At 33.3% G+C, this 27,034-nt stretch overlaps 1 protein-coding gene across 1 annotated transcript in view; it reads right to left on the reverse strand.

Moving 5' to 3' along the window:
* Positions 1-8,258: 8,258 nt before the first annotated feature.
* LOC145312344 (uncharacterized) overlaps positions 8,259-27,034 on the reverse strand; it is a 36,477-nt gene continuing 17,701 nt past the window's right edge. The window contains exons 6-8 of the mRNA XM_080151587.1: positions 22,336-22,431; positions 13,554-13,647; positions 8,259-8,363 (exon numbers count right to left, since the gene is read on the reverse strand). Of these exons, the coding sequence (XP_080007713.1) occupies positions 8,259-8,363; positions 13,554-13,647; positions 22,336-22,431 (295 nt within the window). The remainder of the gene's footprint in view (positions 8,364-13,553; positions 13,648-22,335; positions 22,432-27,034) is intronic.

A 27,034-nucleotide genomic window follows, 5' to 3' on the forward strand; every position in this document is an offset into this window, starting at 1 on the left:
TCCTTTCCCCCTTCTACTGGATGAACGAACTGACCAATCAACGAGTTCCATATTAGCAAGCAAATTTTCCCCCCGTCATAATATCCACGTATATTCTACAGCCATTGATGATAAATAAGTTCAATAATCTATAATACAAAGTAGAACGATGTCTGTCTGTCCGTCTGTCCGTCTGTCTGTCTGTCCCTTAAGATCTCGGTAACCACTGAACCGATCGGATTCTACTCTTCAGGGTATCTACCTATTGGTCCTGTGGTGGTTTTAAGCTATTTTCTTGGGGGGTGGGACACCCCAACCCCCTCAAAAACCAAAAAATCCCCCCCCCATTTTTTTTTTTTTTTTTTTTGAAGGAGATTTCCATGGTCCTTTACGATTTTCGCCATCATTTTTTTTGTATCACCTCTTGGGGCAAAGCCCCTAGAGGCTAGGGGCGAAGCCGCTAGTGTTGTATATTGTTGTTGACTATACTCATGAAGGGATAAGACAAGGGCCGATAAATTGATGTACATACCCAATGATGATAAACACAATTTCTCCATCTGTAGGTTAGAGTTAGTGGTTGAAACGTTTTGACACTAAACTTAATGAATCATAAAATTCATCAAAAGTCCTTAATTGTTAGGGCAATGAATGAGAAAACTTTTAAATAAAACTTTGGGGACTGGTGTAATAAACAGCCCAATGTCACCTCCCTGCCTTATGGTACACATGTTGTTTACATCAGTTTATATTTTATACACAATATTTTTCAAATTTTTAAAAAGTTTTGCTGGCTTGCAAACCGATTAATATCTGCTGGATTAAAACCAGTTTTCAGCCATACTGAAAAACATGTAGTTTTGTTAGTCCCGACCTTCGGCCCCTCGGGGCTTTCAAAACCGGTTTAAATCTAAATTATTTTTCACTTTATGATCCGCGGAATGCTGTCTATAATACGATGCTATAAACTGTAATTCAAAGTTTTACTGGCTTGTAAAATGTTGTTGTCTCAAGAATATGTCATATAATTTTTATAAACAAGGATGACATCTTCTACGTTGCGCATCCGCAAGTTGTCGGGTAGGTGATGAGTTCAAATCTCGGCTCAACACTGTGTCAAAACTAAAGACGTTAACAATGGTTTCTACTGCTGCTATGTCAGAGGCACGACATAATAGAATGGGGAATGCCTTGGCCAAATACAGGAGCAACTCTTTACCATGTCCAGTTAGGACTTTCAGACAATGATTGTGCTTGTAACCAAAGCTTCACCTAGCCCCCCAGGGTCATCATAAACAAAAAAATGGCTATTTAATTTACAGCCGTTTTAGCCTAATTTCTCCTTTCCTCGGCTGCAAGACGTAATAATCCCTAGCAGCTGCGTTGGTTCATATTCAGATTTAGTAAAAATGCAGCCGTTCAAAGTTTTATCAGTCGTCAATTAAACTACAAGCTGCAAAAATGATTAGAGCCTAGGACAAAAAACATTCCTTTTTAAAACTTACTATTAGTTGAAAAAACGTTTAGAAAATTATAGCCCTATCTTGTGTAATTTTGTGTAACATCATTGGGGATGTACATCAATTTATCGGCCCATTGTCTTTATATATCCCTTGCATGGATGACAACAAAATTATGAGCAGCTTCAATGCTTTAATTCAGCTTTAGTAAAACTGCGAAAGTTTAAAATTTTTTAGCCGTCAATTAAACTACAAGCTGTAGAAATGTGTTACTACGACCAAGCACTTTTTAAAAGCAAAGCTTTTCTATAATTAGGTTCGGTCGGTCCGTCCGTCTGTCCGTACGTAACGGATAGCTCTTTTCTTTAATTTAGGCATGTTAGAATTGTCCTATCGATTTCAAACTTTGCATGATGATTCCTATAGGAATTAGGTACGAGTTAGAAGGCAGAGCAACTCTATAATCGCTACCAGAAAGTCCGTAAGTCCATTTTAAATATGTTGCTTTTTAACCTTTTTTTTTATTTTTAAAATATATTATCTAGGACAACAAAGTACATTGTTATAAGCGAAGCATCTCTATAATCAAGTACTAAAAATGTAAGTATGTCCTTAAACAATATCATGTATTTATTTAGCAGATTTACTTACAATTTTGTTTTGTTCAAATTTATACATTTATATTCTGATTATTCAGTTCTGACTCTACACAAGTGTTAATGTTCGTTTGTCATACCATTTCAGAGCTTCGTTTTTATTGATGTTGGCATCCTTGTTAAAATGTAAAAAAAAGTTTTACAAATTTTAGAAAAGTTGCTTAATGATGGTTGTCAAGGTATTTTAAAAAGTTTTATGAATTTTGTCTGAAAAACTTTTAATTTAACTGCACTTATATAACTCGAAATTGTACAGTACATTATAGTTTTGGTATCGAAGCTACTCTATGATTCCAATGTCTGCCCGTCCCTCAGTTAGACAAGAAGTGTTAGAAAACTAATTTCTCGTATTCATTCGAATCCGGTGGATAGGAACCGGTTCTCATCCATACGAAAAAACTATGTCTAGCATCGTATTATATCCAGCTTTCTGCACCTCGGGGCTTTTGGCTTTTTGTTCTAGGTGATTTTTTCATGTTCAAATTAATAATATTAGGTAGCCTTTTGTTTTACTTTTAGATATTTAGAGATTCTTTTGATAACTCCATAGCACAAGGAGATGTTATTCCAATTACCCCCACCCGCCCTCCGTTGACGTCCTTGTTTGTAATGTCAGTCACAGAGGGGGGGGGGGACATTGAGCTTTTTATTCTACCCAAGTTCCCAAGGTTTTATAATAACGTTTTCTGATTTGTTGGAATAACAACTTTAGGGATTTTTATTGATTTGTGTTTATTAAGTTATCCAAACGTTTCAACAACTAATTGTAATCTACAGAAGCGGTAATTTTGTGCAACATAATTGGGGATGTAAATCAGTTTATCGGCCTTTGTCTTATCTCTTAATAACCCTTCTGTAATAAGAGGACATTATCTGATTATGAGTAAATTTAATTGTGACTTTAAAAGTAAAACAAGTAAAATACTAAATAAACTCTATTTCTGTTAAAAATACATATTATAAAAATAATAATAACTAAAAACAATGCCATTTTAATTGTACATTTATATATAAATAAAAACTATTTTAAGATTCAATTTATTATTTACATTTTTGGATGATACTTAAACTAAAATTTTCTGACTAATTATTTTAGTTTTCTAAAGGCTAAAAACAAATAAATGACTAATATCTGATTCAGATTACATGTATAATAACTTGATCAAATTAAGTACAGGATATTAATAAAAGTAAAATTTAAGTTATTAAACATTCATACATATTTAAAGTCTAACATATCAACATGATTTTTTAAAAATTGTTGGGGAAAGTTATCCAGGTTATTTTAGTTACTAGCATGACTTATTTTTGGTTTTCCTTAAATTGAACTCAAATGGGGCTAAAAGATAAATAGAAATTGGTATGTAATTTTTTGTTGTTTACTTTGGGTTATATTTAGTTAGAGATAAAAAGAAACCCTTCACATAATTTTCAGTTTATTTCAATTCAAAAATAAGGTTTGGGTGGCTATTGCTCGATGGGTACTTTGAGGAAAATGGACATTTGACTTGAAAGGTGGCAATGAACGTAATTTATAAAATCAAAATAACTTATTTTGCCAATATCCTTTCCCTCCCCACTTTATTAAGAGTAAAACATCACTGCAAATAATTAATGTTGACATAGTCATCTAAAAGTTAATATTTTAATTAATAGCGAGGCAGTAATTAATTTAGCGACCATATAACCATTAAAATCAAGGTGCAAGTCATCATTACCAATAACAAGCACAATTTTGGTGCATTAACAGCGCGTCAGAATAAAAGATATCTTGCTTTTCTTAAGATCAAGATAACAAAGGTTAATAAATTGACGTACATCCCCAATGATGATACACAAAATTATTCCTTTTGTAGATTACAATTAGTAGATGAAACGAAATGAAAATCTCAAAAATGAAAAAGTTATTAAGTAAACGAATAAGAAATCTTATAAAACTTTGGGGACTAATGTAACAAACAGTTCATTGCCCCTTCCTTCTTTGGCTGTGTAGATTGAGAGAAATATTGGAAAGAAAATGCCAACAAAAGAAATATAGACGAAGTAGATTCTCAACAATCTTTCAATTGCTGAACATTGGACGGTCACACCTTGGTCAGAGAGTGGATTCGCTGCTATCAACGTATGGACAGTAAAATATGTTGTCATTTGTAATTTGAATATGTTGAACAAACTCAGAAGTCATAGAATAGATTTTAAATTTATATTTTTAAAGTACTAAGAAATTATAATATACACTGTACTTAATTTGAATCAAGATTTTGAATGCCATTAAAAATATTTATATTATTATTGGTTTGCCTTTAATTCCGTATATTACATTAAAATAAAATCATCGTTATCGCACATTATCACCATGGATCTAAAGGTATAAGACAATGACCGATAAACTTATGTACATCCCCAATGATGATATTCAAAATTAACCCCTTCTGTAGTTGTAATTAATTGTTGAAATGTTTGCAGACATGTCTTAATGAACCAACCAATCAAAATTCAATAAAGTCCATAAAGTGATCTTATACATATGCTGATTTAAAACTCTTAGGTTATATGAAAATATACAGAATTAATTGCTAATTACACTTTTTTTGGTCTAATAGTTTTAATTTACTAAAGCATAATATTTATTTATCGCATCGTATTACAGACATAATTATATTAAAATGAAACATTTTAAGAACATAACCAGTTTGTTAAACAGAGAACCTAAGGATGGTGGAAAATTTTTTGTAATACGATGCTATGCATGCATGATTATTCAGTTGAGAACCGGTTGTAATCCAGCGGTTATCAATTGGTTTTGATGCCATACTGAATATGATATTCAAATTCTTGTTATCTGTATGTATGCTACCACATTTCAAATATTCTAGTTCGCTCGCTATAGGATTAATTCAGCTTTTAAATAAAATCATAGATTATTGTCATAAATCTTTAAATCAATGACAAATGACAAATTTGCGATTGGATCATGACCGATTTACTCTAAGACGATCAAACTTGCTTCAATGTATGCATCTATTTATAGTGCCTATGAGAAATGACGTCATACAATACAAATAACCAATGATAGGCCAATAAACAGATTGTATTACCAATAACAAGCCAATATATATTTTAATTGGCTAATAGTAGGCCAGTATTACGTCATTTATTATAGACAATTTAAAAAGATTCTCAATTTTTACGACACATAATTTTCAAATATAAAAATATTGTTCATTTTCTGAAGTGCTGCTGTTTGTGCTAACAGACCCAAGTGATGTTCCTTTGCTGTAGGGGCTCTGTGGGTACCCAGTACCTTTCAGCAACTTTACCTGGACATAAATAACAATAAGAAAGGATATAGAATACATGGATATAATGACAGACCCAAGTGATGTTCCTTTGCTGTAGGGGCTCTGCGGGTACCCGGTACCTTTCAGTAACTTTACCTGGACATAAATAACAATAAGAAAGGATATAGAATACATGGCTATAATGACAGACCCAAGAGATGTTCCTTTGCTGTAGGGGCTCTGTGGGTACCCGGTACCTTTCAGTAACTTTACCTGGACAAAAATAACAATAAGAATGGATATATAATACATGGATATAATGACAGACCCAAGGGATGTTCCTTTGCTGTAAGGGCTCTGCGGGTACCCAGTACCTTTCAGTAACTTTACCTGGACAAAAATAACAATTAGCAAGATTAGTTTTCATGGAAACTGATGCCTTTTTAAACTGAAATAATAAGGTTTTTTTGTCATTTTAGTGCATATGTTCCTTTGCTGTAGGGGCTCTGCGGGTACCCGGTACCTTTCAGTAACTTTACCTGGAGAAAAAATAACAATAAGAAAGGATATAGAATACATGGATATATTGACATACAGGGATGTTCCTTTGCTGTAGGGGCTCTGTGGGTACCCGGTACCTTTCAGCAACTTTACCTGAGAAAAAAATAACAATAAGAAAGGATATAGAATACATGGATATATTGACAGACCCAAGAGATGTTTCTTTGCTGTAGGGGCTCTGTGGGTACCCGGTACCTTTCAGTAACTTTACCTGGACAAAAATAATAATAAGAAAGGATATAGAATACATGGATATATTGACATACAGGGATGTTCCTTTGCTGTAAGGGCTCTGCGGGTACCCGGTACCTTTCAGTAACTTTACCTGGACAAAAATAATAATAAGAAAGGATATAGAATACATGGATATAATGACAGACCCAAGAGATGTTCCTTTGCTGTAGGGGCTCTGCGGGTACCCGGTACCATTTAGTAACTTTACCTGGACAAAAATAACAATTAGCAAGATTAGTTTTCATGAAAACTGATGCCTTTTTATACTGAAATAATAAGGTTTTTGTTTTTTTTCAGCATGACCGACAGAAAGACGGACAAAAAAATGTATAGGGCAGATGTCCCTTTGCTGTAGGGGCTTTGCGGGTAGCCAGTGCCTTTCAGTAACTTTACCTGGAAAAAACTATTAAGAATTATAATAGATAAAGAATACGCAAATATATTAACAGAGGAAAATTCAGGTTGCTAATATGGACTTCTCTTATTTTGTCTTTTCGAGGAAAGGGTGGCAGGGGGTATCGTTATTTTAGACAGCTGGGAATACATTATTAGAGTACATGTAAATCTGGTGCAATATGCAAGTAACTTTATACCTATTAAAAAAACATAAGTATATAATAAGATGGATGCATTTTAGACAACTTTACGCGGATATTAAAATAAAAAAAATGATAGTAAATGTTTTTCAGAAGGGCTAAAGGCTGGGATAACAAAACTGGTCATATTTTTATGATTTTAAAATCAATATTCATAAAAAATTGTCTGTAATACGATGCTATATATAATTCAGTATATCTGAGAACCGGCTTTAATCCTGTGTTTATAGGTTTATATATGTTGTCAACCTTTTCATAAAAAAATAGTAGATTCCCTAATTAAATAATGTTTTCAAATATTATATTTTTAGTTTTCAATGTTATCTAGATGTTGATGTAAAATTTGATAAGTTTTCTCTATACAACAAAATTAATCTTTTATATTTGACAGGTGCGATTAAGGCCAAGTGTGTTAGACGTTCATGCTTCTGGTTTAAGTGTAGCAATAAATAAAGAGTATACAGGGAAAAATTCAGGCAGCTACAAGTTTACTTTATTAGAGTACATGACAATTTTGATCCTAGCAATGATAAATTCATTAGCGTGGCTTATGAAACAAGGACGTCAACGTTTTTTTTATTATTGAAGAACTTAAAGGGAGGTGAGGGTATCTGGGTGGTAAATTCCACATGAAACTACATCTTCAAACATTGTTATTGGGGTAAGTGAAGTATACCCCCCTTGTACATCCTTAGTTTTAAAACATCGTTTTAAAGTATTAAGTACAACATGAACAATGCCCATATGTAATGTAAAGAGAATCTTCACAGAGTATTTCAAACCACTATTTTACATAGTAAAGCAAGAATTAAACCAACTTATGTATATAACTTAGTTGTAGAGTATCAGGACTTTTTAAACACAAATCAAATGTACCTTTGTTTGATCGTGTTGTACAGGGGGTGTGGTCCCCTCCAGTGAGATAATCCTGTGTAGACTGATGGCTGGATGGAAGGCAGCTTCTATCTCGGAACATATTGAGCTGGAGCTACTCACTCTGTTATTGGGTTAGAATGGTCAGCACATTAATAATTATATTCAGTAACTTAGTATCTTTCATAAGAATAAATAAAAACCTAGTGTCTTAATGAAGCGTTGTTAAGGACAGATAAACATAATAACAGATAAACATAATACATATAATAATTTGAACTCTTTGATTTATAATTAGTTGCTATGCCCCCTAGTGGCCTCTAGGGGCACTTAAGAAATGTTGATGGAGGGTTAGTCAACACTATACTTTCTATATTAATTTCAAGAAGAAAAAGTAAAATTTTATCATTTTTTTTTTTTGGGGGGGGGAGAGTTATATTTCCAAGAGCGATTTCTATGGTTGAGGTACCATCCTCAAATTTGGTTTTAAACCTTTAAGTAGCTATATTGTAAAGGAGAAAGATGTCGGTTTAGCGGTTAGCGATATATTTTAGTACAATCAGACACAGACATCCTGTTACTTTTATGTAAGGATATAGGAAACCTTTATTTTTATGTTTAACAATAATTTAAAATGTGCAGTTTCCTGGAAAGATTTGATTCTGCTCTGGTTGCATATGCTGGGAAACTACATAGTTCATCCACACAACTTTCTTCAGGAAACTAAATATATAGAACATAGAATTAATATAATTATAGAATCTATACAATAAGGTTACATACACTAGGAAACTAAGTGTAAAGAATATAGAATTAATATAGATGTAGAATCTCCATATTAAGGTTGTATACATAAGAAAACTAAATATGTAGAATATAGAATATAAATTCTATATAAAAAGGTTGCAAGTACTAGTAAACTAAATACAGGGTGCGGCACATAAATCCGGACAAATTCTAATTTTTAAACAAATGAACATAAAATCGTCAATTTTAAAGATTTTATTGAATTTTAAAAAGTGGGAAGCAAAATAGGTATATGACTAGTAGATTATTCAACAAAATCGCCGCCAGCTTCAATCACCGCCTCTAACGGCCTCCTCAACCGCCGGCAGGTCCAGGTCAAAATGTACCTGTCCAAGCTGGCGTAGTTCTCCTTGATAGTGGCAATGAGGGAGGTCTTTGTGGTATGGGCACGTCTATTGGTGCATGCTTCAAAGTAGCCCCAGGCCCAAAAGTCCATTGAATTAAGATCGGGCTGCTGGGAGGCCACATTTCCTTAGGAACATGAGTAACCGCCAAATTGACAAAATCCATGTTTTTGCTCTCTTTTGGGCTAGGATTTAGCTACAGTGGACTTTAAGTACTCAAAATGCGTGTCTCAATAAGCTTAAGACACACAAAAAAAATTTGGGTCAAATTTCCAACTCCTTCCCTGTCGGGCCCTACTGTTTGTGATGTCTTAAAGCTCAAAATCTTGAAAAATCGACCTCATTTCGGCTAGTATTGAGCTAAAATTGATTTAAACACGGCAAAATGTGTGTTTCAATGAGCCTAAGACACTCACAAAATTTGGGGTCAAGATTCCAACTCCTTCCCTGTCGGACTCTACGTTTTGTGATTTTGCGCATTAAACCACCGGCGCATTTGGAATCTGCCTTGTTGAACATATGCGCGGCCAGCTCGGTGTACACGTCCATCTTCGTCCAAAGATTTGTTTGTGCTAAAAGGTCATTACCTAAGCTTTCTATAGTGGGGTCAAACGTCCTGATTGGTCAAGTAGTTTTGACGCTATGGCCGTTTAAAAAATGTCCGGATTTATGTGCCGCACCCTGTATATAGAATATATAATTGATACAGATATAGAATCTATATAATAATCTATAATATATAATAGGAAACTATACAGTAAGGCTGCATAATCTAAGATGCAGAGAACAAAAAGCGCATTCCTAACTTACAAAAATTATATCCCGTTTTTTGGGGGGATGTTAAACCAAAATAAAGTAACCACATTGTTAGGATTCAGGGATCTAAAGGGATAAGACAATGGCTGATAAATTGATGTACATCCCCAATGATAATACACAAAATTGCCACTTCTGTAGATTGCAATTAGTGATTTAAACGTTTGGACACTAAAAAAAAGTTGTAAAGCAAACAAATAAGAAAATATTATTATAAACTTTGGGGACTAGTGTAATAAACAGGCCAATGTCCCATCTTTCCCTAATTGGAATTATATAAACCAAAACTCGATAAGGATAAACATATTTTTCTAAATGAGCTTTTCTAAATTTGTGGCTGGTTCATTTAATCGTAACTTTATGGTTGATAGAATCCTCCTATCCAGTTCAAATCATTTAAATTATGATTCATGTAGAAATAAGGAAATAATCAAACTTAGATTGTTGATTTTTTATCTTAAATAAAATTGTGCTATACGATAGAATTGTCCTATCAACTTTGATTTTATAAACCCTCGGCCCCTCGGATCTAACAAAACTGGTTTTAATTTTAATATCCACGGAAAGCTGTCTATAATACGATTCGATATATAGATAACTACTATATTAAGAGAGCATTCATTTGCTTAACTTTTTGGGCGTTGTCACTCTTGTTTTTTTTTTATTAAATTGAAACAGGAAAAAGGAATTGCTAATATATGTTTTTCATTAAAATTTAACCAACAATTAAACATTAAATGTAACTCTTTATATTTTATATTTTGAAAATGTAAGGTACGTCTCTAGCCTCTAGGGCATTTCCTTGTAGAAGGAAAAAGCATTATTCGAACAATATTTGGATCATAGAAAAAAAACAAAGTAGCGGGCTTCGTCGTATTTTCACAATAGCTTTTGATAGGTTATTTTAGGTAAGGTTAGGTTAGGTAAATGTTAATGATTGCCCCTCAGGGTTAGAGCAGTGGCTAGAAGTATGAAAAAAAGTTACTGTGAAAATACAACGAAACCCACTACTTCGTTTTCTTTCCAAAATCTCAATATTTTCTTACTCTCACCCCCCCCCCCCCCCCCACCCCCCTTCACAAACAAACCTATATTATTATAAACTTATACTTTCCTCAAAATAGAAAACATAAAGTCATTATGCTTAATTAAAATTTAATCATAAGTTCATTATTCATATCTAATCAAAATTCCAACAATATTTGAAAAGTTATTAGCAAAGAAAATCTATTATAATATATTGTTTATTACTTGCACACGCAAGCCAGGTATCTAAAGGGATAAGACAATGGCAGATAAATTGGTGTACACCCCAATGATGACACTCAAAAAACCCTGTAGATTTAAGTTAAAAGTTGAAACGTTTGAACATTTAACCTAATGAATTAACCAATCAAAATTCAAAAGTCCCCAAAGTTAATAAGACAATCAATAAGAAAACGTTTTATACAAGTTTGGGGACTAGTGCAATAAACAACCCATTGTCCCCTCCCTCTCTGACATGCAAGCAGACAATAAGCCAAGTTCAAGTATTTACACACACACACACCACACACATACACACACACGCACACATACAAACTCACACACACACACAAGTATTTATATACTTGATCTTTGTAACCCTAACTTTATTGTTTAACAAATTTGCTACATACCTTTCCACACATGTTTATGTGTGTTTTTTGTTTTTTGCAGCGGAGCTACTCTATAATTCATCCGTCCGTATGTTTGTAACATTTTGGAGAAAAACAGGATCTACTGCAGTTCGCGGTAAAATATTGCTGGTAACGAATATTGCTGAAAATCTATCAATTTTAAAGGCTTCTAGCTGCCAAACGGCTGAACGTACAAATCATACCCGCACACCATTTTAAGCGGCATACGAAGGCCTACAAATAATCTGGAATAGCCAAGATCCAATTATGCACAGGGAAAGCTTCACTGAAGAAAAAACGCGTAAAATTGGCCTTTTTCGCGCATTTCTCTGCACTGCGAGATAATTATGCATTATTGATTTATGGCTATTCCAGATTATTTGTAGGCCTTCTTATGCCGCTTAAAACAGTGTGCAGGCATGATCTGTACGTTCATCGGTTTGGCAACTAGCAGCCTTTTAATTTCATAGATTTTTAGCAATATTCATTACCAGCAATATTTTACCGTGAACTGCAGTAGATCCGAAAAACATTCTTAATGGCTATCTTTTGAAAGGGGTTTTCCGTCAAGTAAGATTTAACATACGATTTTCAGTATGGCTTCGAAACCGATTAGTATACGCTGGATTAAAACAAGTTCTCGTCCATATTAGAAAATTATGTTTAGCATCGTATTAGAGACAATTTTCCAAGAATATTAAAATAATAATCATAGAATTAGTACCAGTTTTATCAGACCGGGCCTTCAGCACCTCGGGGTTAACAAAACTAGTTTTAATTTTGTTCATTTTAAATCCGCAGAAAGCTGTCTTTAATACGATGCGATAAATAGCTATTAAAATTCTTGAAGAATATTCAATTACCATCTAGCGTCCGTTTGTTTGTATGCTTTTTCCTGATTTTTTCGTATCATAGACAGCTTTCCGTGAATATCAATATGAAAAAATATCAAATTACAACTAGTTTTGATAGCCCCGAAGGCTCTGATTAACAAAACTGGTATAAATCTTATTATTTTTATTATAATTTTTGTTGAAAATTGTCAGTGTGGCTGGAACCAGTTCTAATCCAACGGATATTGATCGGTTTCGAAACTATGGTTGAAAAGTACTGCGCTAATTATGGATATTTTCATCCTATTTGTTTTTACAACCGAGCCAAGTTTAAATTAAGTGTAAAATAAACATAGATTTTTAATGTTCGATGTTTTCTTGCTAACTAATGGCTTTGTCCCTAGCCTCTTAATGTTGAAATAAATAGGGTCCGTCCTTACGTCAGTAATGGTTAGCTTTTTTGATTTTCGTTAATTTAGACATATTAGAAGTTTCCTATTATTTTAAAACTTTGATTCCTGCAGTAGTTAGGTACGAATTAGAAAGCGTAGCAACTCTATGCTATACCCAGAATGTCCGTACGTCTATTTAAAACATACTGATTTTTAATCCCCCTCACCCCTGAAATAGTTTCAATAAAAGTGGGGTTGTATAAAATGGGAATAGCAAAGGAAATTGATTTTGCTAGAGTTGTTCACTGAAATCATGGAGGTAGGGGCCATTGGACTGTTTATTACACGAGTCTATAATAACGTTTTTTTATTCATTTACTTAACATCTTATTAAATTTGAATGGTAGGTTCAGTGTCGAAACGTTTCAACAACTAATTATAATCTACAGAATGAATAAGTTTGTGTATCATCATTGGGAATTTGGCCATTGTCTTATCCCCTTAAATACCTGTCTGAAAAACTGTAAAGATTTAAATTGAATCAGGAAAGAGGCAATTTACTTTTGCAATGAATTTAAATTTGTTTCCTTTAAAACAAGATCGACTTATATGTATACTTGATTTTTTGTTATATACTATGTACTAACCTTAGAATTAAAATAAATAGAAAATCAAAGCTTATTATTATATTAGACTTATTAAATTGTCACAAATGGTAAATTTACCATATATATTCTACATATATTAAAAGATTTTTAAAATTTAAAAAAATAATTTGGTTAAATAGATTTTTGAGCCTACATCATAAAAAACATGCAACACAAGTTTTTTAACAATTTAATATTCCTAAGCTAAGATTTGTATAAAGTATAAACCTACAATATTGACTAGACGACCATGGAGAAACTTACCTGATTAGAAACAGAACGTGTGGATCTCTTGAGTATAAACCTACAATACTAACTAGACGACCATGGAGAACCTTACCTGGTTAGAAACAGAACGTGTGGATCTCTTGAGTATAAACCTACAATATTGACTAGACCACCATGGAGATACTTACCTGATTAGAAACAGAACGTGTGGATCTCTTGAGTATAAACCTACAATATTGACTAGAAGACCATCCGCTTTGTACATGTAGCAGCTTCTCACTCCTGAAAGAAAAAACATTTGAATTAAAATATTAATTAATATAGAATGTATGAAGATAGTATGCCATGGAAAAGTTGTCATCAATTTGCTTGCTAATTTGGACCTTATTTCTTGGTCAGTTCGTTCATCCAGTAGGGAGGAGGGGATTTGGTATAGGGGGGTGGTGGATGATGGGCAACGCTTTTTAAGCCAGATTATAGCATTACTTTATCAGAGTACATGAAAATCTGGTGCAACATCCACGTAATAGTATAACGACAATAAGAGTGTTTAGTTATAAATAATACCAATATACTATCGATATAATGTCAGCCATTGTTAATTGGACATATTAAAGTTAATGCTTAAAAAGTTCAAAACCTTAAATTATAAAAGTTTACAAATGCGATAATAATTGATGTATAGACATATGGTCATCATTATTGATTGGGTTGCTGAATTGAATGCTTTTATTAAAAACATCAAGATTATTTTTCATATCTATCGGCCAGTGTCTTATCCCTTTAGATCCCTGATCCCATGCTGTCTCTTCCTTATACCAGAAAACAACAGGAAGGGGAAAACATGTTTTATTTGTTTGAAAACACACAAAAATTTTTTTAATATTTTCATTTCTTGTTTCGTGTGCCTAAATGTTTGTTGTGTCTTCTTGGAATATTTTAAATTTTCTGCTGTGCATGCATTTCAATGGAGGGAGGGCTGTTTATTACACTAGTCCCCAAAGTTTTATAATAACGTTTTCTTATGTGTTTGCTTAAAAACCTTGGGGACTTTCATTGAATTTTGATGGGTTGGTTCATTTAGTTGAGTGTCTACAGAAGAGGTAATTTTGTTTATCATCATTGGGGATTTACATCATTTCATCTGCCATTGTCTTATCCCTTTAGATTCCTGCTGCATTTCAATGTTGTTTGTGTATGTTTAAATATAAAAGTTTCCTGACGCTTAAATTACGCCTGTGTTATTTGTCTGAATCTTAAGATATCAATAATTACTTAACTGAACTTGCGTTCTCTATTTTTGTAGGTTTTACATGAATGGTTTTATGCTATTCTATTTTCATATCTAGTTCTTGGGATGGTTGAAAGCTATTTCTCTAGACCTTTTATTCCAATTCCAACACAGAGCCACTAGATGTTGGAGGCGTTGCATTTTGAAATTTAAAAAAAGTACCTCTTTTAATCTTTAATCTATTTTATAGCGTTGTTTTAGCCCACTGCGAGTTTCACTTTATTAGAGAAAATAAAAATCTGGTGTAAAATCCAAATAATAATGAATCCATTCAACCCTTGCACTTTGACCTTTGTTAGAATTGTCATTTTTCATACAAGTTAAGATCCGTTAAGAATTGAAATTAAATTTTACAACTGAGGTACAATTAAAATTTGCCCTTAATTAATATGACACCACCCCTCCCCTAGATATACCACACTTTTCTGGGATCTTGCTGAGTCAAGTATCAACTTTTGGGAATATCAAAGGATGACTCCATGCAAAATTTGAGCCGGATCCGGCCAAAACCGGCCGTGAATTTTATGAAAAACCGTTTTTTTCCGGTTTTTAGGGGGTATCTGTAAATCGATTCAGCTGTAGCAAAACCGGTTAGAGGTACAAAAAATTTTACTTCACATGAAATTTAGCCAATGCAATTGCCTACAAAAATGTACTTCATCATCAACTTGATTGGACAACTCTTTCCCCTCCTAAATGTCCATTGAAACCTCGGAAACGGCAAAAATCGCCAAAAATCACGCCTTCGACGGCAAATAACGGCTAAACGGTCAGCCGGAGGCGAATGAAACATAAATAAAGAAATGTCTGCCTCAAAAAGTTGTTCAACATCAAAGAGATGCTTGAAGTCTCTAAAACGACTCCTTCCCCTCCTTTAAGGGGAAAAACTGAAAAAACGTGATTTTCAAAAGTATGCCCACTTCGTGGGTGTGGGGGGCACTGAACCCGTCACCCCAGGGTCACCAAATATAAAGTCTAGGCGGCCCACAATGCTGAATTTTCACCAAGTGAAAGTCTTGTGTCATTATCTTTTATGAGAAAAAAGTTATTAATTAATTAAAATTTCAAATTGTGATTTTTTGATGGATTTCTTTGATGAAATGACAGGCTGGTAAATTTTTAGGCCATTTTTTGCTGTTTTCGGCCCGCCACGCCCAAACGGTTTGAGATAATCTCACGGGACCTTTTGCCCGACCTAAGCCTGGTTATTTGTAAGGTCTAAGAAAAAAAAATCCCGGATTGGATGAAGCACGACGTCGCTGCGTGCCGTCAAAAATCGCTAGTCGGCTCATTTTGCCCCCTCAAACCCTCACCTCGTGCCATTTTTCTGTGTAAAGATTATAATTATAATCTTTTGCGTAAGTCTGTTTTTTTTCCTAGACCTCACAAATAACCAGACTTAGGTTAGGCAAAAGGTCCCGTGAGATTATCTCAAACCGTTTGGGCGTGACGGCCCAAAAACCGCAAAAATGGCCTAAAAATTGACCGGCCTGTCATTTCATCAAAGAAATCCATCAAAAAATCACAATTTGAAATTTTGATTAATTAATAACTTTTTTCTCATAAGAGATAATGACACAAGACTTTCACTTGGTGAAAATTCAGCAATGTGAGCCGCCTAGACTTTATATTTGGTGACCCTGGGGTGAAGGGTTCAGTGCCCCCCACACCCACAAAGTGGGGTTACTTTTGAAAATGACGTTTTTTCAGTTTTTCCCCTTAAAGGAGGGGAAGGAGTCGTTTTAGAGACTTCAAGCATCTCTTTGATGTTGAACAACTTTTTGAGGCAGACATTTCTTTATTTATGTTTCATTCGCCTCCGGCTGACCGTTTAGCCGTTATTTGCCGTCGAAGGCGTGATTTTTGGCGATTTTTGCCGTTTCCGAGGTTTTAATGGACATTTAGGAGGGGAAAGAGTTGTCCAATCAAGTTGATGATGAAGTACATTTTTGTAGGCAATTGCATTGGCTAAATTTCATGTGAAGTAAAATTTTTTGTACCTCTAACCGGTTTTGCTACAGCTGAATCGATTTACAGATACCCCCTAAAAACCGGAAAAAACCGGTTTTTCATAAAATTCACGGCCGGTTTTGGCCGGATCCGGCTCAAATTTTGCATGGAGTCATCCTTTGATATTCCCAACAGTTGATACTTGACTCAGCAAGATCCCAGAAAAGTGTGGTATATCTACCCTCCCCCCACCCCGTAATTGCTGTGACCCCAAGAGTGTTTCCCTTGCATATCATCCAGGGAGGGAGGGGACATTAGGCCGTTAAATACACTAGTCCCCAAAGGTTTTATTGTAATGTATTCTTGTTGGTTGGCTCAACAACTTTTTTTGAATTTTGATTGGTTGGTTCATGAAGTCAGAGTCCACACGTTTAAACCACTAGATTAATTTTGTGTATCATCATTGGGGATGTATATAAATTTAACAGCCATTGTCTTATCCCTTTAGATCCCTGAATATTCTCGATATATGTTTCCTTTATTCAATTAAGAAGGAGGATGTTATACCAAGGTTGCTTTATTTAAACATTGAAAAATAAGGTTATTTTATAAAATATCAAGTTTTTTTTATTTTATTCAAAAAACTACTTAACCGTGTTCTCTTTTAGAGGTAAGGTTCACATAGGTTCTTTAGTGGTTTTTGGCTATTTTATTTTATAATTTAAGTCTTGGAACTGTTTTAAGCTGTTTCTTATAGTCTTGATCAAAACTTATATTTAAATTGCATCAAATAAAATTACAAACCACATAAATTGCAAAATTAATTCGCAAGCTCTTCCTGAAAGTATTAATAAAAAGCAATATGAAACAGGCAGTCATTCATATTAATGGTCGCAAATTCAAATTATCGACAAATGTACAACTTATACACTAATCAGAATTTACTTTCTTATGTTCAATCAATGGCTCTAAAGGGATAAGACAATGGCCGATAAATTGCTGAACATCCCAAATGATGATACACAAAATTACCCCTTTTGTGGATTATAATTAGTGGTTGAAACGTTTGGAAAGTCAACCAACCAATCTAAAAAAAACCTAAACGAATAAGAAAATATTATTATAAAACTTTGGGGGCTAGTGTAATAAATGATATTATATAACGATATGGGATAATTTATATTATTTAAGATAACAAAAGAACTTTTAAAAAATGTTTTTGATGTACAAAAGTTGGAAAATATAATTGTCGATCTTGTACAGAGTAGTGGCACTGTAGCCCAGAAGAATTTCCGTCAACAAAACACAGAGAGAGGAACTCAAAACCTTAACCTTCGGCAGGTTTCCGTCCAGGGATCTACAGGGATAAGACAATGGCAGAAAAATTGATGTACATCCCCATTGATGCTACACAAAATTACCCCTTCTGTAGATTACAATTAGTTAAAACTTAATGAACTAACTAATTAAAATTCTATAAAAGTCACCAAACAAGAAATAGTTATTATAAAACTTTGGGGACTAGTGTAATAAACAGCCTATTGTCCCCTCCCTCCCTGGTTTCCGACGCACACACACACACACACACACATTTTCAATGTGTCTCTTTTCCTGTGTGTGTGTGTGTGTTTGTGTTTGTGTGTGTGTTTGTGTGTGTGTACAGGGAGGGAGGGGACATTGGGCTGTTTATTACACTGGTCCCCAAAGTTTTATAATAACATGATCTTGATAGTTTGCTCAACAACTTTGGGGACTTTTCTTAAATTTTAAGTGTCCAAATGTTTAAACCTCTAATTGTAGTCTACAGAAGGGGTAATATTGTGTATCATCATTGGGGATGTTAATCAATTCTATTGTCTTATCCCTTTAGATTCCTGGTATCTGTGCAAGTTTTTGGGTTAGTAAGCAGCATGTTTTATCCGGTCTAAAAACCACCCCTGTAGCATTTCCCATATAATTTGTAAAAGATTCTTTTATGCCATGGATCTAAAGGGATAAGACAATGGCCGATGAATTGATGTAAATCCCCATTGATGATTTACAAAATTACCCCAATGTTCCCTTTTTCCAGGGTTTTAAAACCACCCCTGTAGCATTTCCCCTATAATTTGTAAAAGATTCTTTTATGCCAGGGATCTAAGGGATAAGACAATGGATGATAAATTGAAGTACATCCCCATTGATGATTCACACAATTACCCCAATGTTATCTTCCTCCGTGGCTTTACAACCACCCCTGTAGCATTTCCCATATAATTTGTAAAAGATTCTTTTATGCTATGGATCTAAGGGATAAGACAATGGACGATAAATTGAAGTACATCCCCATTGATGATCCGAAAAATTACTCTTCTGTATTTTAAAGTTAGTGGTTGAAACGTTTGCACACTCTACTTAATGAACCAACCAATTAAAATTTAAGAAAAGTTACCAAAGTTGTTAAGCCAACCAATAAGAAAACTTTATTATAAAACTTTAGGGACTAGTGTAACAAAAAGCCCAATGCTCTCTTCCTCACTGGTTTTAAAAACCACCCCTGTAGCATTTCCCCTATAATTTGTAAAAGATTCTTTTATGCCATGGATCCAAAAGGATAAGACAATGGCCGATGAATTGATGTAAATCCCCATTGATGATTCACAAAATTACCCCAATGTCCTCTTCCTCCATGGTTTTAAAACCACCCCTGTAGCTTTCCCATGGATCTAAATAAGAAAGACAATGGCCGATAAATTAATGTACAACCCCAATGATTATACACAAAATTACTCCTTCTGTAAATTACAATTAGTAGTTGAAACGTTTGCACGCTCTACTTAATGAACCAACCAATCAAAATTTTTAAAAATTTGCTAAGTTGTTTAGCCAACAAATAAGACAACTTTATTATAAAACTTTGAGGACTAGTTGAATAAACAGCCCAAAGTACTCTCTCTCTTTGGTTTAAATAAACATCCCTGTAGCATTTTCCATATAATTTTTAAAAAGATTCTTTTAAACCCTAGGAAGTCTATATGATAATCATAGTATAATATAATATAAACAGTAAACACACACCCGTATTTTTTGTATGTTGTTTAGCTACTTTTTTATTCACTTTTTCCCGCTAGTCTGTTTGTCAGTGTGTTCCCCAAAACTAGGTGATTTTCTCGGCTATCGTTGAAGACAGACTAACTACTGGGAGGTATCGTTACTTATGTTAGTCAGCTGCGAGTATTACTTTATCATTACATGTAAATCTGGTGCAACAACCAAATAATAATAATATACAGATTGCTACCGAAAAGGCTATTTATAGCTATTTAATGACAATTCCTGCCAAATATTAAAATTGATGTATAGCCAGGTTGTTAAAAAAGGTATTATTGTTAAAAATAGAAAAATTCTAATTTTAAACTCCCCCCTTGCTACTTAAATTAATAGGACCATAAAATACAGTAATACAAATACTCAGGAATCTATAGGGATAAGACAATGGCTAATAAATTGATGTAAATCCCCATTTATTATACACAAAATTACTTATTCTGTAGATTACTGTTAGGGGTTAATAGGTTTGGACACTCAACCTAATGAACCAACCAATCAAAATTCAATAATAGTCCCCAAAGTTATAAAGCCAACAATTTAGAAATAACAGTTTTCCCTTCCTCCCTGACTGAAGATACTTTCGTACAGAATTTTACATAAACTGGAAAGTTTAATTTAAATTCAGACCTCTTCCTGACTTTCAGAGGGCAGGTTAAACAATAAAAAGGCAGTGCTCGGCACCCGTGGTCATGGCATTTCGATAATTAAACCCGTTCGAGTGCCTCTACGATAAATTGCTAGATATTATGTTCTTCCAAATGTAGTTCAGGGGGGGAGGGGACATTTGACTGTTTATTACACTAGTCCCCAAAGTGTTATAATAACTTTTTTTAGTCTTAGGAACTTTGGTAACTTCTATTGAATTTTCATTGGTTGGTTCATAAAGTTGAGTGTCCAAACGTTTCAACCACTAATTTTAACTTGCAGAAGGGGTAATTTTGTGTATCATAATTGGCGATTGGCATTAATTTATCCGCCGTTGTCTTAGCACTTTAGAGCCCTGGATTATTATAGTACAAAACGTCGCGCGGTTTCTTTGTGCGGCTTATAAGTTGCTTTCGGGCGGTTGTCGAACCCTGTTAAAATTGTAGTAAAAGCTAAATATATAAGAGACATGTTTATTTATTCAATTAATCTGTAATTTCATTATAGGAAGAACAAGGTAGCGAATTTTAAACAAATGGAAAGTAAAAGAAAATAGTTTTATAAGCTAAATCTATCCTTAACTAAAAGAAACAGTATCGGTGGGTTGTGTACCGACTCTGTATCCGCTGACCCGATATGGTTCTCCTTTACAGGGCAGGCTCTACACCCCTAGAAACCTATTATATTAATATAGCCTATTTAATTACTTTACTAGTGGGTATACCTCTAGACGCCTATATAGATTCCAATGTTAATCTAGAATCTAGAATCACAATGAAAAATATTAGTGATGGATTGGGCTATTTATTATACTAGTCCCAAGGTTTTATAATAATGATTTCTTATTCTTTGGCTCAAAAACTTAGGGGACATATGTTGTATTTTGATTGGTCGGTTCAATAAGTTGGGTAACCCTATATTTCAACCACTAATCCACAGAAGGGGTAATTTTGTGTATATAATTTGGGATGTATATCAATTATCGACAATTGTCTTATATCTGGAAAATTATAGACAAATGGGCCCTGGAATTACCTTTTTCCTTACGGAGCCATATTTTTAGCATTGTAATTCAACTTTAATTTCGTCATAAAATAGTTTTTCTACATCCTCTCTAAAATAGGTGTCAAAATAGACTCAAAATAACTAGATTGATTGGATTTACGTGGATATTATGAGAGGGAAAAACTGGCGTCAATTTATCTTGCTTATATGAGTCTCAATGGTATTGGAAAGTTCGTTCATCCAGCAATAAGCGGGAAATGTGGTAAAAAGGGTAGATCGTGGTAACGTTATTTTAGCCAGCCACAAGTTTCTCTTTAATGCATTATATCAGATAATCTGGTATAACAATTAATATGTTGGTGAACAGTCTATGTATCTCTGTTGTTTGGAGGCACAGTGTGCAAAAATACGTTGTTGCACAGTCAATGTAACTAACGCTGTTGTATGATCTCATAGTGTGCAAAAATACGTTATTGCACAGTCAATGTAACTAACTCTGTTGTTTGGAGTCATAGTGTGCAAAAATACGTTAACTAGCGGAAATATGGCAAATTTAGTAAGGCAAATTTGTACAAAATGGCACAAAATTTTCAAGCCTAATAATAATATATATCAAGGATAAACTAACTATTTATAACTAGCGGTTGCTCTTCTAAGGAATATTTATTCGAATGACAAGGAGAAGAATGACAAAAATAACCTTAAACCATCCTGCCTCCTTTGTAAAGCTTCCCTTAAATGAAGAAATCAATTTGATCAGTAGTTTAAGGTGATCTTAGGAGATAAGAAGAAGATACACATTCAATTATGATAACCATATTTATTTACCACTTTTATTTTTGAGCAATCTGCACAGCTGACCAAATTAATGTAGCCTCTACTATTTCTTGGCAGCGTATTAATTGATTCAATCTTGGAAGCAGTCATAGCCTTTTTTTCCTTCCAGCAACCTGGCTTATTAATTCTGGCCTAAAGTTAAATAAATTTACCTGCTAAGTTTTCTTTCTCTTCTCTCTCTGACCTCCAGGATACAGAACCTGGAGACCTCCTCCAGGTTCTCCAGCCCGTAACAGTTCAATAATATCCTGCAAACATTAGATTTTAATTTTAAAGGTTTAATAAACAAGTAGTATATCAAAAGCAAATTAATGATATATTTTTGTGATTAGTTACTGAAGACAATTTTTTCGAATTATTATTTTGGCAAAATCATTTTGCAAACATGGACTTAATTATATAGATACTTCGCTAATAAGATTGTATCCTGTAGTATTAAGAATTATAATATTATCATTATAAAAATCAGATAAATTGGATAATTATATGACATAAATTTCTTTTTGTTAAAAATCAACATGTACTACTACAGTTATCACAGTTTGAAATCGGATCGACCTACCCTAAATATAGAAAAGTTTCATTTTTGGAAATACAGAAATCTTAAGAAAAAAGTATAAAAAATGTGTATGTATGTAGTGAGACTAAATTATGCGTGTCGAGAGCATCATTTCAATGGATGTACAATATACGTGGATGATATAAAAATAGAAAAATTGTCGTCAATTTAGGTTGCAATTTCCCCTTGCATATATTGGTCGGGCCGTTTATCCAGTAGGGGGAAAGAAGATGGGGTAAAGAGGGAGAGGGGTGGCATGGGGGATATCGTCATTTAGCCCGCTACAGAGTTCACTTTATCATAGAACATGAAAATCTGGTGTAAGATCCAAGTAATAATACATCCATTATCATTTCATTTTTTCCGATATCCAAATTCAAAAGAAAATATATTTGAAAGTTTCAAAGTTCAAAGATAGTTCATCATCTAAAGTCTTTGGTTTAAACTTTTTTTTGTTAGCAAAGCTTTTCTACATTTATAGTTTGTCTGTATTTATTAGTTCGTAAGTTTAGGCATGTTAAAAACTTTGTATCAATTTCTAATAAATCTTTTTTAAAAATGATTTCTTGGATAATTAGGAACGATGCTCTAACCTTTTAATGCCGTTTTAAAACTAATAACATAGAACATTCGTTCAGAAATGTTATGAATATCTCTTAAATTGATTTTTTCAGCTTCTATGAATGATGTTATCCTTGTTTTAATGGATTTCAAGTACTGAAGTATGAATTATATGAATTAATTTCTTTGCTAATTTCCCTTTGCAAAAAGTTAACAAGTCTCAATATTTAAATTTGCATGACAAATTTTAAAAGTATGCATTAAATATGATTTTATGACTTAAAACACAGTTTTAAGTACATACCATTATGTTATGCATGACGTCCAAGGGGGGGGGGTGTAAAGGGGTGATTACACCCCCTACGGCCTACGGCACCCCATAAATTTTGAATTTTTAATTCCTCCCCCCCCCTCCAAATAAAAAAATGCCTCTATGAAATAAAGATTACCCCCCCCCTCCCAACAATGAGCTTGTGGATGCCGTAGGCACCCCAAAAATTTTTATCTTCAAAATTTTACCCCCCCCCCCCCCCAAATAAAAAAGCTTGGACGCCCTTGATGTTATGTACTGATTATTTATTAAAACTATGTTTTGTTTTAAAAATCCTTTTTTAAAAAGGGGCAGGATGTCTATGTATGATCTGACTAACCACTGAACCGATATTTTTCTTCTTTACAATATAGATTCTCATAGATCCTGGGAAGGTTTCAAATTATTATCAAAGGAGGGTACCACTAACTATCTAAGAAAAATCACCCTAGAAAAACTTGCCCTCTCTCCCCTTCAATGAATTATTTTATATCTACTTTTTAAAACTGAAATTGAAAAAGTGACTCGCCTCAATTGTGGTGTCTTTGAAAATGTCATTTAACCATAGAAAATACCTACCAAAAATGAATTTATTAACATTGAAAACTTTTGGTTTTTGTGATATTTCTAGAAGTAATTGCCTTATTCTATTTTCTAGTCTTAAGGGAACAAATATGGAAGATTGTTTAAAAGTTTTCTTAAAGTTTGAATGTGGATTGTTTGCTATTTCTCTTTCTCTCCTTTCTTTCTCTCATTCTCTCTCTCTTTCTCGCGCTTTCTCTCTCTCTCTCTCTCTCTCTCTCTCTCTCTCTCTCTCTCTCCCTCTTTCTCGCGCTCTCAAAGTCATACAAACAGCAAGTTCAATTTTCTCAATAAATGGCATGGCATAAAATCAGTGGGGAAATATTATTTTTTGTTTGTCCAATAAGACCTCGCTTATTTCTGAATAGATAGAGTTTTACATTGCATGGAAGCTTTACATAGGTCCTGGAATATGCTATCATATTAGTAAGATTTAAATCTTGGAATGGTTTTAGGCTTTTTTTTCTCAGCCCCATCCCTCCCCTTTGAGTAAAGAAAGTCAGAAGGAATGTTATACATGTATTTTTCAGTACGGCTAAGAACCAGTTCTAATCTAGCGGATATTAATCGGATTCAAAAGCCCTACTGAAAACAATTTTAAAAACATTATATAAAATATTCAAAGCTTTTCTTTTAATTTTAGTGTATAACTCCCTACCCCTTGCAAAATCAAATATGAAATGTATAAAAATATATGTAATACTTCCTTTGTTTATGTCATAATATGCATACAAAAGTTTTTACTTGTAATGGTTTTAGGCTATTTTACTCTTCTCCTACCCTCTCAATTTCTTTTAAATTCAAAATTATGTTAGAAAATATTTTAGAAACATAACATAAAGTAACAACCTACCCCTTGCAAAAAACAAATATAAAATATATAAAAATATATGGCATACTTCCTTTGTTTATGTCATAATATGCATACAAAAAGTTTTACTTTGTTTCAAATTTTAACAATTCATAAAGTATAATTAAAATACAGATTTTTAAAAAATCGCGAAACCTTTTCTTAAAATATTTTTTTGTGGTCATATATCCTTTTATATAAAGTAAGTAGGATTTTTAGGAGGGTGGTGGAACCCTCCCCCAAACTTAACCTGCCCAGGATCTATGAGATGCTACCCTGCAAGGGAGAACAATATTGGTTCTGTGGTTAATGAGATCCTTCGGTACACATACACAGACAAACAGACAGACACACATATAGAGATCCTTTTACTCGACTTGGCCTAATACATGTGTATATATAATGGACTGTCATTTGTTCTAAAGACATATACCTATTTATAGATATATTTGTATTTTGTACACATTTTAGGGGGAAAATCTACTCATTTTATTTTGTTCTCTTAAAAGCAACAAGCAACAATAAAATACTTGTAAAGACATGCCTATTTATAGATATATTTGTATTTTGTACACATTTTAGGGGGAAAATCTACTCATTTTATTTTGTTCTCTTAGAAGCAACAATCAACGATAAAATGCTTTTTATTGTAAACAATAAATAGAGAATTTAAAAAATCAATATAATGTTAAAACGTAAAATATCTTGTGTATTATGAAATGTAATTTTGTGTAAAGACATACCTATTTATAAATATATTTGTACACTTTTATATTTTCTGTTCATTCAATCTATTTCTCTTAAAAGCAACAATCAACAATAAAAAGATTTTTAAGGAAAACACTAAATACATATTTTCAAAGAAACCAAAATCAGTTTTATTTTAGAATGATAATTCCTATGACGACAAGCGAAGCATATCTTTACTCCAGTCTTTAAAAGGTTCCTTAAACAGTATCATGTATAAAAGTAATTTTCAACAATTTACATACAATTTTGTTTATAAATAACAAACCTTTTTACAGTAAAGAACCATGATAAAGAAGGTTGACAAGGATTAGATGTGATTTAATCGAAATATATTCCTTCAAATTGAGCTGTGTGTTTTTCCTTGGATAGTTTCTTTTCAACAACGTCGCTGTGTATTATTCCATGTTTATAAATAGATATTCTGCTTATTAAGTTCTTGCACTCTACAAGTGTTTTCAAAATTTTTGAGCCTCGTTTTTATGGATGTTGTCACCTTTATCTATGGTTTCCTTTTACTATAAGAATAAAGAAAACAAAGGGACTAAAATAGATCTTCAACATGTTAAAATAAGAATGAAAACTTTGATAATAACGAAGTTTAACATGTCGGACAAACGAACATTGACAACATTGAAGAAAATACTATTTTACTTATAAAACTGCCAAGAAAAGATTGATGTACATTGACATTATGTGATGCAATTATAAAGATGCAACGCTTATAATATAATTCATAATTGTCATTAGAATCATCACTTCAAAATTTAAGTTTTTAAAAAATATCAAACATTTAAAAAAAAATCAATATTTTTCAAATAGGACTTTCTGGTAACAAATGAATTATAGAGTTTTTACGCTTTAAAGTAATGCTTAATTGTCTGACAGACAGTCATATGAGTAAAAAAAGCTTTGTAATACCTTTTCGTGTACAATACTAATTTGTTAATTACACAATTATAGGCATTAGATTTGTGAGTAAAGGCCTACTTATGCTCCACTAATTGCCCAATTCATTATCCCAAAATGTCAGAGTAATCACCTATCCTTTCTTTATATCGATTATAATCTAACAAAGATATTGTATTTTGGTAAGACATTATATAAATGCCAGATATAAGGGCTCGGCAGCCGTATGCCAGCCACGGGAAAATTGGTTTTACCTCATTTTTTATTAGCGAAGCTACTCTATAATTCACTTTGTCCGTCCGTCCGTCAGTCCGTCAGTCAGTCCGTAACGCT

The sequence above is a fragment of the Acartia tonsa genome, chromosome 2 (assembly GCF_053477335.1).
Source record: "Acartia tonsa isolate MP-2025a chromosome 2, ASM5347733v1, whole genome shotgun sequence".
Lineage (NCBI taxonomy): Eukaryota > Metazoa > Arthropoda > Copepoda > Calanoida > Acartiidae > Acartia > Acartia tonsa.